General features: G+C 37.7%; 1 protein-coding gene and 1 long non-coding RNA gene across 3 annotated transcripts; one reads left to right on the plus strand and one right to left on the minus strand.

Annotated features, from left to right (window-relative positions):
* Positions 1-788: 788 nt before the first annotated feature.
* On the plus strand, positions 789-13,087 carry LOC131721146 (zinc finger protein 271-like). Of its 2 annotated transcripts, none has more exons than XM_059014361.1 (3): positions 789-936; positions 10,350-10,670; positions 11,625-13,087. In XM_059014361.1, exons 1-3 carry the CDS (start codon positions 852-854, stop codon positions 12,626-12,628), a joined length of 1,410 nt encoding a protein of 469 aa, XP_058870344.1. In that variant the 5' UTR covers positions 789-851; the 3' UTR covers positions 12,629-13,087. The 2 variants fall into 2 exon arrangements, with proteins under 2 accessions (XP_058870344.1, XP_058870343.1); XM_059014360.1 differs by lacking the exon at positions 789-936 and adding an exon at positions 2,093-2,523.
* Positions 12,863-13,977, minus strand: LOC131721151 (uncharacterized). The gene is made up of 3 exons (XR_009319880.1): positions 13,933-13,977; positions 13,083-13,153; positions 12,863-12,941 (listed from the first exon to the last, which is right to left on the minus strand). It is a non-coding gene; the product is annotated as an uncharacterized LOC131721151 (long non-coding RNA).
* Positions 13,978-17,920: the final 3,943 nt, after the last annotated feature.

A 17,920-nucleotide genomic window follows, 5' to 3' on the forward strand; every position in this document is an offset into this window, starting at 1 on the left:
ATGGCCTTCTCTCGTTTGTAAACTTTCTTATGTTCTTATGTTCTAACCTAGCTCTCGCTATTCCTTATCCAATGCTGCCATCGTGTGGCCATTTGGTTGAACTGTTATTTCTAATAAACCATATATATATTTTTTTTATCAGAGCACAGCTCAGTGACAAGCGGTTGCTGGTGCCCTCTGCTGTTTACAATGGGTAGTACAGGTAGTGAAATTCAGCAAAGACATTATTACTGTTATTATTTATTTATTAGCAGACATCCAGGTTGACTTACAATTGTTAAAATATCACATTACAGAATACCATAATACAGATAAGAGCAGTTATGAAAGTACCATAAAATCAATTCAAGTAAGAGCAAAATAAAGCACACAGTAAATTATAAGAGCGAATTCAACTAAGAGCAACTAAACCTGATCATAACTGATAGGAACACGTAGTAAGCATGATAAATGCATGAGAATGATTTAAAATAAGAGCAATTACAGAAAACTATTATTTATACACACAGTACTCTCCTGGGTATCCTGTAAATATTATTTTTGCTGTATTTTAAGAATGTATCTGAAATGTCTATTTCCGCACAGGGGTAAATACGAGTCATTTCAAAGGGCAACAGAGCTGTGTTCAGATAGAAAAGAAAAAAATACAAAAATTTTATTGGAACAAACACTCCTACTATATGGCCACACGATGGCAGCATTGGATAAGGAATAGCGAGAGCTGCGTTCTGCCCGTCTTCATGAAGTTCACTGACTGCTCTGCCCATTGAAACACGCTTGATAGAGCCGCGCCGAATTAATGAGCTCACAGGGGGCGTGTCTCAGTGTGGAACAGCTGGATCTCATTAAATATGTTGGTTTGTTCAGAAGGAAGCCAAGCGAGGAGGTGTTTGCGTTTGTTTTGCAGATTACGACGCACAGAGCTCGTTAAAGCAGGTGAATGCACACGGGTTATTTGTTTAGGGGTTAGGAGAGTTATTTTAAGGTTGGTCGTGTTCTTGTATTTCAGAGCTGGCTGCGCTTGCTGCTCCTGGCTGCTCTCTGTTTGACGTCACGTTGCTTCTCCAAACCTTTGGGAAACTTACCAACAACATCCCCTGTTTATACTCTAGTTGCATAATGAATGGCTTATCCTATTTGTTTGATGTATATAGTGACACGTAATTACATTGAATTGTTTCATTTATCACAATGTATCACACATGCGGATTGCATTCATTTGCAGTCCATTATAACCTCATTGTAATGTTTACATGTCCTGTAGTTAGTTTCTGGATTCTCAGACTATACAGAGGCAGTTTGATGTCATTGTTGAACATTAACTTTATTGTAACAGTATACATTTATCAGCTGATACAATGTGAATTCATGATGAATACATTTCAAATTCTAATAATGTAATTCCGTGTCTGCAATTCATCATGCATTACATATGAACAGACGCTTATTTTAAAGGTTTACCGTGTATTTAATATAGCGTTGACAAGGCGTAAGAAGGCGTATCTGTGCAGCTCTGCGGAAATCTGCGCTATAAGAACACTACCAATATGCTTTTTTGACAACACCTACATCAGTACGAGTCAATTGCACGGAGCTGAAGGCAGCGCACTACCTGGGGCTGATCCCGTGGTTGCACGGAGCACGGTACTGAACCAGCACGCAAGTTAATCGGTGCTGTCAAAAGCATGTTGTTTGGGGATGTTAACTCGCTGCGCTGTCTCTGCTTTCTGATGATGTCACTTTCTCAGCAGAGACAGTGGAATCTGCCTCCATGTCGGATTCCGCGCAGTGTCAGCATCGCATCCAACACAGCGCTCACAGAGCCGACATGGAGACTCTGCGATCCAGTTTCAGAACCTCCTCGACCCGCCCTCGCTTCCATAGGGAGACCAAAGAGCCAATCATACGCGGCGGATCCGCCCAGACACGCCTTCTCGCTTCCATAGAGAGACCAAAGAGCCAATCATACGCGGCGGATCCGCCCAGACACGCCTTCTCGCTTCCATAGGGAGGCCAAAGAGCCAATCATACGTGGCGGATCCACCCAGCCACGCCTTCTGCTAGGGACGCTTTCATTTCAGTACCGGACATAGAAAGGGTTGCTACTGAGTGCAAAGTCTGTGTGTGATGCATGTATTTGAATGGGAAGGCTACGATAAAAACAAATATATCTTACTAAATACAAACCGAAGGCGGCGTTTCTGAATGCAAAGAGGATTCCGCTAGAGCAGTCTCAAACTAAACCAGTGAAGATGGACGTCAGTGTCTCCGTGTCGTTGTTTCAAGACGAGCTCGCCTCCACCGTCGAGCTCGCAGTGAAAGCGGCTGCAGACAGCGTCGTGTGCGCGATTACTGAAGCTGTGAGCAGCAAATTCACTGAATTACAAGAGGACATGTCTGCAGTGAAGAGAGAGAATGAAAGTCTGAAGCTGAGATTGGAAATATCAGAGAGCGAGCTGAAAGCCGTGCGAGGGTGTATAAACGCTGCACATGCAGACATTAAACAGCCTTTCATATTTCAAGGTAAGATGGGTTTTATTGGGTGGTATTGCTCGGTCAATCCAACACCTCAAACCACCTTCTACTGGAAAGATCTTGGGTCGAATCTCTCTTCAGACGCGTTTTAAAGTGTTTGATTATTATAAGCGCGGTTAATAGCACAGCTCTGTCCTAATATTGGTTATAAGGAGTCTAATTGAGGCATTGTGTTATTTTATAGATTATAAGAACGTAGTGCATCTAAACTAGTCTAATTCATATTTAAATAGGTATTCTAGAAACTAAGAAACTACTATATTGGTTAGTCTTAACCAGTCTGTAATTATAGAGGCTCAAATGGTGTCCTTCTGGTAAAGTGATGTCTTGTTTAGAGTCCCACTGAGAGTCACAGACCATATTGCAGAGCTTTAGAATAATGATTTGGGACCTCATATCAACACACAGCAGCGCATCTTGTTTTCATGTTTTCGTGTTTGACTGCACATCTGTTTTTAGATCAGTGGTTGCATTGTCTTCAGCTACAGTGCTGTGTTTGTCTTTGGTACAGTCGCGGCTCATTATTTTGCTTTAGTCCTGTTTCCTTATTGTTCCTCACAAACATTTACAGCGACCTTTCCAGACCTTACTGGGTGAATACAGGGGGTGGCAGCAGCACCCTTCCTTAATGTATTATTAAGAATGGATAATCGTGCAGTATATATTATACTATAACAGTGTGTATTATTAAGAATGGATAGCGGTGCAGTATATATTATACTATAAAAGTGTGTATTATTAAGAATGGATAGCGGTGCAGTATATATTATACTATAACAGTGTGTATTATTAAGAATGGATAGTGGTGCAGTATATATTATATTATAACAGTGTGTATTATTAAGAATGGATAGTGGTGCAGTATATATTATACTATAACAGTGTGTATTATTAAGAATGGATAGTGGTGCAGTATATATTATACTATAACAGTGTGTATTATTAAGAATGGATAGTGGTGCAGTATATATTATACTATAACAGTGTGTATTATTAAGAATGGATAGTGGTGCAGTATATATTATACTATAACAGTGTGTATTAAGAATGGATAGTGGTGCAGTATATATTATACTATAACAGTGTGTATTATTAAGAATGGATAGTGGTGCAGTATATATTATACTATAACAGTGTGTATTATTAAGAATGGATAGTGGTGCAGTATATATTATACTATAACAGCGTGTATTATTAAGAATGGATAGTGGTGCAGTATATATTATACTATAACAGTGTGTATTATTAAGAATGGATAGTGGTGCAGTATATATTATACTATAACAGTGTGTATTAAGAATGGATAGTGGTGCAGTATATATTATACTATAACAGTGTGTATTAAGAATGGATAGTGGTGCAGTATATATTATACTATAACAGTGTGTATTAAGAATGGATAGCGGTGCAGTATATATTATACTATAACAGTGTGTATTATTAAGAATGGATAGTGGTGCAGTATATATTATACTATAACAGTGTGTATTATTAAGAATGGATAGTGGTGCAGTATATATTATACTATAACAGTGTGTATTAAGAATGGATAGTGGTGCAGTATATATTATACTATAACAGTGTGTATTATTAAGAATGGATAGTGGTGCAGTATATATTATACTATAACAGTGTGTATTAAGAATGGATAGTGGTGCAGTATATATTATACTATAACAGTGTGTATTATTAAGAATGGATAGTGGTGCAGTATATATTATACTATAACAGTGTGTATTAAGAATGGATAGTGGTGCAGTATATATTATACTATAACAGTGTGTATTATTAAGAATGGATAGTGGTGCAGTATATATTATACTATAACAGTGTGTATTATTAAGAATGGATAGTGGTGCAGTATATATTATACTATAACAGTGTGTATTATTAAGAATGGATAGTGGTGCAGTATATATTATACTATAACAGTGTGTATTATTAAGAATGGATAGCGGTGCAGTATATATTATACTATAACAGTGTGTATTAAGAATGGATAGTGGTGCAGTATATATTACACTATAACAGTGTGTATTATTAAGAATGGATAGCGGTGCAGTATATATTATACTATAACAGTGTGTATTATTAAGAATGGATAGTGATGCAGTATATATTATACTATAACAGTGTGTATTAAGAATGGATAGTGGTGCAGTATATATTATACTATAACAGTGTGTATTAAGAATGGATAGTGGTGCAGTATATATTATACTATAACAGTGTGTATTATTAAGAATGGATAGTGGTGCAGTATATATTATACTATAACAGTGTGTATTATTAAGAATGGATAGTGGTGCAGTATATATTATGCTATAACAGTGTGTATTATTAAGAATGGATAGTGGTGCAGTATATATTATACTATAACAGTGTGTATTAAGAATGGATAGTGGTGCAGTATATATTATACTATAACAGTGTGTATTATTAAGAATGGATAGTGGTGCAGTATATATTATACTATAACAGTGTGTATTATTAAGAATGGATAGTGGTGCAGTATATATTATGCTATAACAGTGTGTATTATTAAGAATGGATAGTGGTGCAGTATATATTATACTATAACAGTGTGTATTATTAAGAATGGATAGTGGTGCAGTATATATTATGCTATAACAGTGTGTATTATTAAGAATGGATAGTGGTGCAGTATATATTATACTATAACAGTGTGTATTATTAAGAATGGATAGTGGTGCAGTATATATTATACTATAACAGTGTGTATTAAGAATGGATAGTGGTGCAGTATATATTATACTATAACAGTGTGTATTAAGAATGGATAGTGGTGCAGTATATATTATACTATAACAGTGTGTATTCAGAATGGATAGTGGTGCAGTATATATTATACTATAACAGTGTGTATTATTAAGAATGGATAGTGGTGCAGTATATATTATACTATAACAGTGTGTATTAAGAATGGATAGCGGTGCAGTATATATTATACTATAACAGTGTGTATTATTAAGAATGGATAGTGGTGCAGTATATATTATACTATAACAGTGTGTATTATTAAGAATGGATAGCGGTGCAGTATATATTATACTATAACAGTGTGTATTAAGAATGGATAGTGGTGCAGTATATATTACACTATAACAGTGTGTATTATTAAGAATGGATAGTGGTGCAGTATATATTATACTATAACAGTGTGTATTATTAAGAATGGATAGTGGTGCAGTATATATTATACTATAACAGTGTGTATTAAGAATGGATAGTGGTGCAGTATATATTATACTATAACAGTGTGTATTATTAAGAATGGATAGTGGTGCAGTATATATTATACTATAACAGTGTGTATTATTAAGAATGGATAGTGGTGCAGTATATATTATACTATAACAGTGTGTATTATTAAGAATGGATAGTGGTGCAGTATATATTATACTATAACAGTGTGTATTATTAAGAATGGATAGTGCTGCAGTGTATATTATACTATAACAGTGTGTATTAAGAATGGATAGTGGTGCAGTATATATTATACTATAACAGTTTGTATTATTAAGAATGGATAGTGGTGCAGTATATATTATACTATAACAGTGTGTATTATTAAGAATGGATAGTGCTGCAGTGTATATTATACTATAACAGTGTGTATTAAGAATGGATAGTGGTGCAGTATATATTATACTATAACAGTGTGTATTATTAAGAATGGATAGTGGTGCAGTATATATTATACTATAACAGTGTGTATTAAGAATGGATAGTGGTGCAGTATATATTATACTATAACAGTGTGTATTATTAAGAATGGATAGTGGTGCAGTATATATTATACTATAACAGTGTGTATTAAGAATGGATAGTGGTGCAGTATATATTATACTATAACAGTGTGTATTATTAAGAATGGATAGTGGTACAGTATATATTATACTATAACAGTGTGTATTATTAAGAATGGATAGTGGTGCAGTATATATTATACTATAACAGTGTGTATTATTAAGAATGGATAGTGGTGCAGTATATATTATACTATAACAGTGTGTATTATTAAGAATGGATAGTGGTGCAGTATATATTATACTATAACAGTGTGTATTATTAAGAATGGATAGTGGTGCAGTATATATTATACTATAACAGTGTGTATTATTAAGAATGGATAGCGGTGCAGTATATATTATACTATAACAGTGTGTATTATTAAGAATGGATAGTGGTGCAGTATATATTATACTATAACAGTGTGTATTATTAAGAATGGATAGTGGTGCAGTATATATTATACTATAACAGTGTGTATTATTAAGAATGGATAGTGATGCAGTATATATTATACTATAACAATGTGTATTAAGAATGGATAGTGGTGCAGTATATATTATACTATAACAGCGTGTATTATTAAGAATGGATAGTGGTGCAGTATATATTATCCTATAACAGTGTGGATTATTAAGAATGGATAGTGGTGCAGTATATATTATACTATAACAGTGTGTATTAAGAATGGATAGTGGTGCAGTATATATTATACTATAACAGTGTGTATTATTAAGAATGGATAGTGGTGCAGTATATATTATACTATAACAGTGTGTATTATTAAGAATGGATAGTGGTGCAGTATATATTATACTATAACAGTGTGTCTTATTAAGAATGGATAGTGGTGCAGTATATATTATACTATAACAGTGTGTATTAAGAATGGATAGTGGTGCAGTATATATTATACTATAACAGTGTGTATTATTAAGAATGGATAGTGGTGCAGTATATATTATACTATAACAGTGTGTATTATTAAGAATGGATAGTGGTGCAGTATATATTATACTATAACAGTGTGTATTATTAAGAATGGATAGTGGTGCAGTATATATTATACTATAACAGTGTGTCTTATTAAGAATGGATAGTGCTGCAGTATATATTATACTATAACAGTGTGTATTATTAAGAATGGATAGTGGTGCAGTATATATTATACTATAACAGTGTGTATTATTAAGAATGGATAGTGCTGCAGTATATATTATACTATAACAGTGTGTATTATTAAGAATGGATAGTGGTGCAGTATATATTATACTATAACAGTGTGTATTATTAAGAATGGATAGTGGTGCAGTATATATTATACTATAACAGTGTGTATTATTAAGAATGGATAGTGGTGCAGTATATATTATACTATAACAGTGTGTATTATTAAGAATGGATTGTGGTGCAGTATATATTATACTATAACAGTGTGTATTATTAAGAATGGATAGTGGTGCAGTATATATTATACTATAACAGTGTGTATTATTAAGAATGGATAGTGGTGCAGTATATATTATACTATAACAGTGTGTATTATTAAGAATGGATTGTGGTGCAGTATATATTATACTATAACGGTGTGTATTATTAAGAATGGATAGTGGTGCAGTATATATTATACTATAACAGTGTGTATTATTAAGAATGGATAGTGGTGCAGTATATATTATACTATAACAGTGTGTATTATTAAGAATGGATAGTGGTGCAGTATATATTATACTATAACAGTGTGTATTAAGAATGGATAGCGGTGCAGTATATATTATACTATAACAGTGTGTATTATTAAGAATGGATAGTGGTACAGTATATATTATACTATAACAGTGTGTATTAAGAATGGATAGCGGTGCAGTATATATTATACTATAACAGTGTGTATTATTAAGAATGGATAGCGGTGCAGTATATATTATACTATAACAGCGTGTATTATTAAGAATGGATAGTGGTGCAGTATATATTATACTATAACAGTGTGTATTATTAAGAATGGATAGTGGTGCAGTATATATTATATTATAACAGTGTGTATTATTAAGAATGGATAGTGGTGCAGTATATATTATACTATAACAGTGTGTATTATTAAGAATGGATAGTGGTGCAGTATGTATTATACTATAACAGTGTGTATTATTAAGAATGGATTGTGGTGCAGTATATATTATACTATAACGGTGTGTATTATTAAGAATGGATAGTGGTGCAGTATATATTATACTATAACAGTGTGTATTATTAAGAATGGATAGTGGTGCAGTATATATTATACTATAACAGTGTGTATTATTAAGAATGGATAGCGGTGCAGTATATATTCTACTATAACAGTGTGTATTATTAAGAATGGATAGTGGTGCAGTATATATTATACTATAACAGTGTGTATTATTAAGAATGGATAGTGGTGCAGTATATATTATACTATAACAGTGTGTATTATTAAGAATGGATAGTGGTACAGTATATATTATACTATAACAGTGTGTATTATTAAGAATGGATAGTGGTGCAGTATATATTATACTATAACAGTGTGTATTATTAAGAATGGATAGTGGTGCAGTATATATTATACTATAACAGTGTGTATTAAGAATGGATAGTGGTGCAGTATATATTATACTATAACAGTGTGGATTATTAAGAATGGATAGTGGTGCAGTATATATTATACTATAACAGTGTGTATTATTAAGAATGGATAGTGGTGCAGTATATATTATACTATAACAGTGTGTATTATTAAGAATGGATAGCGGTGCAGTATATATTATACTATAACAGTGTGTATTAAGAATGGATAGTGGTGCAGTATATATTATACTATAACAGTGTGTATTATTAAGAATGGATAGCGGTGCAGTATATATTATACTATAACAGTGTCTATTCTATTAAAATCTATCATTTGCTCAAAACAGCGTGAAGCTGCAGTTTGTTTGTTAGAAAAATTCTAATCATAAAATAAATAAATAAAGTACATTGTTCAGCTCATGGTAAACAGAATTAGGAAACGATCGGTCACATTGTTTCAAACCCAGACATTTACTAATACAGGTTACTATTTAAGAGCAGAGGATGCATGCAATAGGGAGAGCCACACCAGTACAAATGTATTGTAATATTAGAAGGGATGTGATTGGATGCATATCTACAGTTCACATGACGTTGCACAAGTAAGCTTCCAATGTTGTTACTAATGATTATTACACAGGTGGAGTTTGTACAAAAAAACATATTGCTGCACTTTGAAGAGTCAGAATTGTGTAAATCACTTGTTTCCATGAAGCTGCTTTGAGAATAAGCAGCTCTCCTGCTGCAGCCCCTTGTCTGCTCATTGTATTTGACACATTGAAACTTGTATTCTGTGTTGACTGTTTCCATCCCAACCATGATCACAATACAGTATGAGTTCACAGAAAGACATTCCTCAGACACTTTGCTGAGACTTGCCTCTGTTGTCCTCAGCTGTTGTGCGGTTTCCTGCTGCGAGGAAAAATGTGTTTTAATTTGGGAGTTAAAAAAGGGTAAAGTAACACTCTTAATTAAAAATAAATCAATAAAATAAGAGAAATAGCTCCTTTTAGACCCGGTGACATTATGATGACTCAGAAATGTCTTCATCTAGACAATGTGGGGAAGCTGTAAAAAAAAAAAAAAGACCAACAGGATGCTCGGATATATTGTGAAAAGTGTTGAATTTAAATCAAGGGAAGTAATGTTAACACTTTACAATGCATTAGTAAGACCTCACCTAGAATATTGTGTTCAGTTCTGGTCACCTCGTTACAAAAAGGATATTGCTGCTCTAGAAAGAGTGCAAAGAAGAGCAACCAGAATTATCCCGGGTTTAAAAGGCATGTCGTATGCAGACAGGCTCAAAGAATTGAATCTATTCAGTCATTCTGACAAGGGGCTGGCTTTGTAGAGGAGCCTAGCTAGTAAGTAAGAGTTGTAATTTTATACAATTTTGTTTCCCACAGATCCCATAGAGAGCCACGCTATCCCTGAATCTGAAGCACAGGAAGGGCCAAAGATAGAAGCAGTTTACACACAAGAGGAGTCCTTTGAGCAGGAGTGGTGTGCAAGTCTAATACAGGTTACAGAGCTGCCATGTGTTAAAGATGAAGACGTCCCTGAACAGGAATGTGTTCCTATTAAAGAGGAATTCATAGAACAGAAATGTGTCCCCATCGCAGAGGAACTTCCTACTGAAAATAATGTCTGTACACTTGAGGAGAACAACAAACTGGGATCCAACCTGTGTGATGATTCTCCATCTGAATGTGATCTGGGATTTGGAGGTAATCCTACAAAACAAACAGCATTGAGCTGCCTATTCATCCTGCAGAACCTGGTACTGAACACCAGCAGTGTGCTTGAGATTCATATTTTAAACAAGGGGAGCTGCCCAACCACTATGTCAACAAGGACATCACTGTGCTTGCTCCTGAGGCACCTGCTAGATGTGCAGCCACTGCCACGCCTCTTTAGAATGCTGTTAGATCAGCGCTGTCCAATCACGCTAGATGTGCAGCCACTGCCACGCCTCTTTAGAATGCTGTGAGATCAGCGCTGTTCAATCACGCTAGATGTGCAGCCACTGCCACGCCTCTTTAGAATGCTGTGAGATCAGCGCTGTCCAATCACGCTCCTGGAGGCCATTCCACTCCACATTGAACAGGTTCAGTGCTGCTCCTGTGCCTGGATGGAGCTTTAATTGGTTCATTTAAACAACTCAGAACAGGGTTGGAACAAAGAGCAGGAGTGGAAGGGCCAGCTTTGGACACCCCTGTGTTAGATCTGTGCCTTTCCCCATTCCTGGTAGACTGTTTGCAGTTGTGCTGCTCCCACAGCTTTACAAAGCTGCAGGGATCACATGTCCCATCACTGGGTGATGTCGCATCCAGTCGTGTTGCTTAGCGTCCCCAGAAGAAACATTTCAGTAGAGCATTTCTGTGGACAGTATGCAGCAGCATCACCACAATGAGAGTGAACCCGTATTGTATGACCCATCAGTCTTATTTTATTTCTTAAACTTTATTCAAATACAATATCATGTTTTAAAAGCTCATCTCACTATAACTATCCCAGGGACTGTAATATTTGCTCTCAACAGCACATTTCACTCTTGTGCGTCTCACAGTAAGCATTGCTGTGTTGTTATTGTCATGTTTATGACATGAAGCCCTGCAGAACAGTGCATGTGGGAGAATGCTGTACAATAACCTTTGTCTCTCTTCTCTTTCTTTCTTTAGCTTCTAAAGTAGATGAAGGAGAACACGACTCCACTCCATCACCCCAGTGCAAAAACTCTTCTAGAGGCAAACCACAGTGCAAGAAACACAGAGAAACGACAGCCCAAGAAGAGTATGTGAAGACATTGAGAACTCACTCAGTTACAATCCCTTCTTTACAAGACAGACACCCACTTACTGTGGAGTGTACAGAGACGCCACATTCTGCATGTTTTAACAATTCTGAAACCCAGGGCAGCTTGAAGACCTTGCCTCATTCTATTAAAGATGGGAGGAGTTCCTGTCAATTAGACATTCCTGAAACTCACAAGGGAAACCCCACAGGAGGGACTACGTTTTCCTGGGCTGATTGTGGGAAGAGTTTCAGTCATATATCACTGCTTAAAAGACACCAGCGCATTTACACAGGAGAGAAACCTTCCCACATACAGTCCAGTGATAAGAGTTTCACACAGTTAGGAAATCTTCATTCACACCAGCGCATTCACACAGGAGAGAAACCTCATCACTGCACTGAGTGTGGGAAGAGATTCAGCCAGTTAGGAGACCTTAAAAGACACCATCAAATTCACACAGGAGAGAAACCTCATCACTGTGCTGTTTGTGGGAAGAGATTCAGCCATTTAAGAGACCTTAAAAGACACCATACAATTCACACAGGAGAGAAACCTTATCACTGTGCTGTTTGTGGGAAGAGATTCAGCCATTTAAGAGACCTTAAAAGACACCATACAATTCACACAGGAGAGAAACCTTATCACTGTGCTGTTTGTGGGAAGAGATTCAGCCATTTAAGAGACCTTAAAAGACACCATACAATTCACACAGGAGAGAAACCTTATCACTGTGCTGTTTGTGGGAAGAGATTCAGCCAGTTAGGAGACCTTAAAAGACACCATACAATTCACACAGGAGAGAAACCTTATCACTGTGCTGTTTGTGGGAAGAGATTCAGCCTGTTTGGAAACCTTAAAAGACACCATAAAATTCACACAGGTGTGTAAGCCTATCCCTGCACTTAGTGTGTGAAGAAGTGAAGTCAGTTGCAGGCTCTTACAGAACTCGAGAACATTCTCAGAATTGCAGATGCTTGGGGACTCCCTAAACAACAGGAGTGCATTTGACTAAATACAGAAATATTTACTGAAAACAAAAGAATAAACCTGCTTGATAAACAGGGTCACCCCTAATCACAATCTGTTCAGATCAAAAGCTCACAGACTCAAATAATCACTAAGCCATTACAGACCTCACCTGCGACCCTGTTGCTCCACCTGCCTCTGTACTGCTTTTACCAGGTTGCACTGCTTCATTCACCTGATAAAATGATAAATTGATGCATGCTGTTTAGAGAAAGTATGATTCTGCTAACTTCATTAGTACATTATTGTTACATTTGCTATGAGAATCATTATCAATTGTGTTTATTACTTTAACAACATCTTCCATCCTACTTACACTTTGACTTTTTGTAAAAAATGTCCTTATGTCCATCTTTCTTTTTTTGGCTGCCATTCTGCTTTAGTCACCTAAAGCCAAATTGAAGTGATTAGCTAACGTTATTTGGTTAACGACATCAAAACATGCTCACGCACATGCACACGCACACTCACACACACATAATGATTTAGCTGTGAAACAAGCTAGCTAGCCACCAAGGACGTGGGGTTAGCAGCTAGCAATGGGTCGCTAACGTAATAAACATACCTACCTACCCATTAGGTAGGTCGGTAGGTTTATTCTCTCAAACTATGTTGCTGACGAGCTGACAATACCTTCAGCCGCGGCACCTGGCTTTCATTCAGTCAGTGTCTCACACTCCTATCAGACTGACCGGCAAGCGGCAACTTCAGATGAGCGTCTTTCCAGAGTCCAGCCAGCGGTTCTCAACCTTTTTTAACTCATGCCCCACTGAAATTTATTTTTATATCTGCCCCCTCCCCACCCCCACCCCCTTTTTTTAATTTGATTTTTTTAAATTTTTTTTTATTATTACTGACTATATAGTGCGTTTATTTAGCCTCCTGGATAGTCACACTGTCCATTCAATTAAATACATATATACTGTTCGTGTTCGCTTTTTACACACACGATACAAAAAATATCAAGCAAGGAGTAAGTTAGTCACAAAGGGAGGAAGGAGGAGGATTGAAATAAAGTGACAACGCATTAACCAACAAACTAAATATCGAATGAAACTGATTATATTTGTTCTTATTTTTTAAGTAAATGTGAAAATTGTGGCACAATATACAGTTTAAGAATGACTAGATTTTTTTAAAATTTTATTTTAAACCCGGAAAATGACCTTTCACTCCCGAGTCCTTGTGTACTTTCGCGCCTCAATGAAAACAACACCAGACTGCTTGGTCCCTGACGTCAGCCGCGCACTGAGTCCGTGTTACAGTGATGCATTATGGAATTTGTAGTTGTATTGTCTGCTGATTGCAACCCAAACCCCCACCAAACCCCCACAAATCCCAGGGTGCCATTCTTTTTAAAGCTACCGGTATCTCCATTCTCTCTTTAATAACTCGCTGCACTCAAAGGGTCGGAATCGGGAGTATCGTTTGGCACGTCACTGTTATTATTACTAGTACGTTATTATTCAAACGTTCACCGCGCCCCTGGTTGAGAACCTAGTGCCTAAGCCAATCAAATTAGCATTTTTTGGGGTTTTTTTTGGAGACTGGAGGAGCAACGAGGGGATCTTGAGAGAGTTAACCCTTTGTGGAGCCGAGCGGATAAAACGACTTGACAAAAGACGTTTCAGATTTTAAATTATTGGTAGGGACAATTCAACGGTCCCTTGACATTGGTAGGGACATGTCCCTACCGTCCCAAGCTAAATCTACGCTGGTGGTCTCATATAAATTAGTGGTGGTTCTTTTATAGAAACTAGACACAAGTCTGTTTTGTTTTTACACATTTATGGAAAAGTTTAACCTCAGAAATGCGCGTCATGGTTACTCTGCAGAGAAATGCACTGTTAAAACAAATCCTAATTTCTAATTTTTTTTTATTAAATATTCATTTACGATAAAGCCTTTCCCTGTGTGGAAGCGCGGAACTGAATTTACGCGTCTTGCGCTGTTCTTGTGTGAAGCATGATACGCACCTCCAACTGTAGCCTGCGCTATCCTACCCTCTCTTTACATACGTTTCTTTTTGCTGATTTCAAGAGTGTGTCCTGAGGCAGTGAGAAGAGTACACCTGCACAGTCTCGTCGTTCTGCTTGCAGAAGCCACAGCAGCTCTCAGAGGGGCTGCCGGCTGGCCTGGGGCTCTCCGTCCTGCTTTCCCTCTCACTGCAGCCACTCTGGGAGGTGGAGATGGACATGGGGGAACCAGGGGCCACGTCGCTACCCACACCCAGGGTACCTCCGCTGTTCTGCTGCAGGTCCTGCACCACAGCCCCCAGGTTGAGATAATCTATCCACATATTAAAGTACCTGATGCTTCGATCTATGGTCTCTGTTGCTGCTCAGCCTTCTGGAGACTTTTATATAGGCAGCGCTCCCTGTTTTACAAAAACATTGTATCAGTGTTTTAATTGAGTGTGCAGGTGCTTTTCTAAGGATGTTTTTTTGATCCTGGGGCGGTTCAGTCTAACATGGATGACGGAACTACAGTGTTAATAGATGTGTTTACATTTTGATACATTTTGATATTTAATTATGTAATCACTCTTGTCTGGCCTTCAAACGCAAACTTTCAAAATGACGCAGACAGCACCACTTTAATGAGCTGTCTGGAAATGCAGAAAAACAAGATACAAAACACTTTTGTTTGAGGGCTGTCTGTGCAGTAAGCCACCTGGACCATGATCTATAAAACAAAGGAAGACTGATTTTCCACTGTGTGCAAGTGTAAATATAATGTGCTTACTATGCAGGGAGGACAATTTGATCGTGTAATGCAAGGGGTGATTTGCCTCTGATGTGAGCACAGGATCTGAATGGTTGTGTGCAACACACTTATAACAGGTAAACTATTTCAGATAACACAACTATACCTCAGTATGTTTACATGGCACAAGTATTCAGAATATTAAATATTTGGAATACTAGAATATTCCGGATGCTCTGTATACATGCAGGAGGAATTCTCTTATTCCTTTCGTATTCCGCGTTTCCATGGTAAACGGAATTATGCCATGAATGCGTGTGCCTTGCTTCCCTCTGCAAACCGAGAGTGCTGGTTGCAGTAGAATAATCACCTCTCTTGGTGCTGATTATTGGAGTAGTGTGGAGTAGTGGTTAGGGCTCTGGACTCTTGACCGGAAGTTCGTGGGTTCAATCCCAGGTGGGGGACACTGCTGCTGTACCCTTGAGCAAGGTACTTTACCTAGATTGCTCCAGTAAAAACACAACTGTATAAATGGGTAATTGTATGTAAAAATAATGTGTAAAAAATAATGTCATTGTATGTAAAAATAATGTGATATCTTGTAACAATTGTAAGTCGCCCTGGATAAGGACATCTACTAAGAAATAAATAATAATACTGATAGAATGGATGTCCGGACCGCTCCAGTGTGGAAGTGCACCCCTTACATAACAAATACATGTTTCCTTTTTGTTTTGTAATTGTTGCTACTTACTAGTTATATACAGCGCTACACTTAATAACACATTGACTACAGCACCTAGTTTTTTATATGCTTATCCTCAATTTTGTAAGGAAACTGTTGTGTGAATAAACACACCTACAAAGGACAATGTGTGCTTGGTTCGTCTAGTTTTAAAATGTTAAACTCCAGTTTTTTGCCATCGTCTCCCCTCACGTCGCATGACGTGCACATGTTCAAGGCACACTGCTGTGCTGAAGGGCTGTGCTATCTCACAGGATGCTAAACTATGAGGTTGAAGAAAGGAAACTGATCAATTTTTGTTTGCTTTTTGCTTTATAGTACCTTTTAAAACTTTACATCGATGACAAACTTGATCCACGGTTCAAATCCCCCTTCGTGATTTTTTTCTGCCATCCTTTTAAACACTTTTGTACATATCTGTTTCTAGCTATCAAGCTGTTTTACGATGTCCAGTTCTTTTAAAATAAGTGATGTCTCCTCATCAGACCAAAAGGAGCTGCGTTTTCTCGCACGTGGTGTCATGTTTACTGCTGTGAGTGTTTGTTATTCTGTGTGTCTGTTGCTTCTGTTACTGTAAACTAATGTGATCCATCTGCATTTCCTTCCATCTGATGATGTAGATATCCTTCTGTCTGGTGTTGATGGCTGAAGTGTAATGCTGGCTCCAGGGATCAGCTTATTTTGCCTCCCTGGCGCATCAGCACACACAACGGCTGCGATGCTGGCTCCAAGGATCAACCACAGTGCGGCCTCCCCAGCGCATCAGCATGACAACCGTCTGGATTGAGCTAAGTAGGGTACATCTCTGGGGTTTTCAAGTGGGCACCTTCCATCCTCAGTGTTTCGTCGACTAGCCCACGACACCTCAAGAGGGCTCGACGGTGATTCTGGCGTCCCAGCATCACCCCCCTCCTTCCCCCACTCAACTCAGCCTAGCTTACTTACCTGTACATCAGCGTTTCTTTCTTTCTATTGTGCTTGAGATCCCCAGCCAGAATCTTTCCGTCTCAAGCACAGCCAGTTGCTGCTCCTCTCTGCTGCTTCAGATAAGTTCTTCACTGTGCGACGCAACTCTTGGCCACTGAATCCGACGTCTCTGAGAAACCGGGTTGTAGAGTGTGCCACAAATCCTCGACAACCCACTTCCACTGGGTAAACCCGGACTCTCCATCCTCGCTGTTCCGCTTCAGTGGCTAGTTGAGCATACCGCAGTTTCTTCCTCTCATACGCCTCATCTACAGCATCCTCCCATGGCACTGTTAACTCTACCAGGTGAACAAGGCGTGCTGATCCAGACCACAAGACAATATCTGGTCGAAGGTTAGTGGTGGCAATCTCAGGTGGAAAAATAAGCCGTTGACCAACATCTGCCAGCATTTTCCAGTCTCTAGCAGCTTCCAGTTGTCCTGGGCGAGGATTGGTTTTAACACCTTTTCTTGGTGGTTGCTCTCCTGGGCGGAGGAATGTTGTCTTTTGTGTGTAATGTTTTGATGGAACAGGTGACACCTTATTGGTCATGTTACGCTTGTCTTCCAATGCTAAGGCCAAACATCGCAGCACCTGGTCATGGCGCCAAGTAAACCGTCCTTGGCTAAGAGCCACCTTACATCCTGTCAAAATGTGCCTTAATGTTGCAGGTGATGAACACAAAGGACATGAGGGATCCTCTCCTACCCAGAGGTTTAGGTTCTGTGGTGATGGGA

This window comes from Acipenser ruthenus, chromosome 48, assembly GCF_902713425.1.
Source record: "Acipenser ruthenus chromosome 48, fAciRut3.2 maternal haplotype, whole genome shotgun sequence".
NCBI classification, from domain to species: Eukaryota; Metazoa; Chordata; class Actinopteri; order Acipenseriformes; family Acipenseridae; genus Acipenser; species Acipenser ruthenus.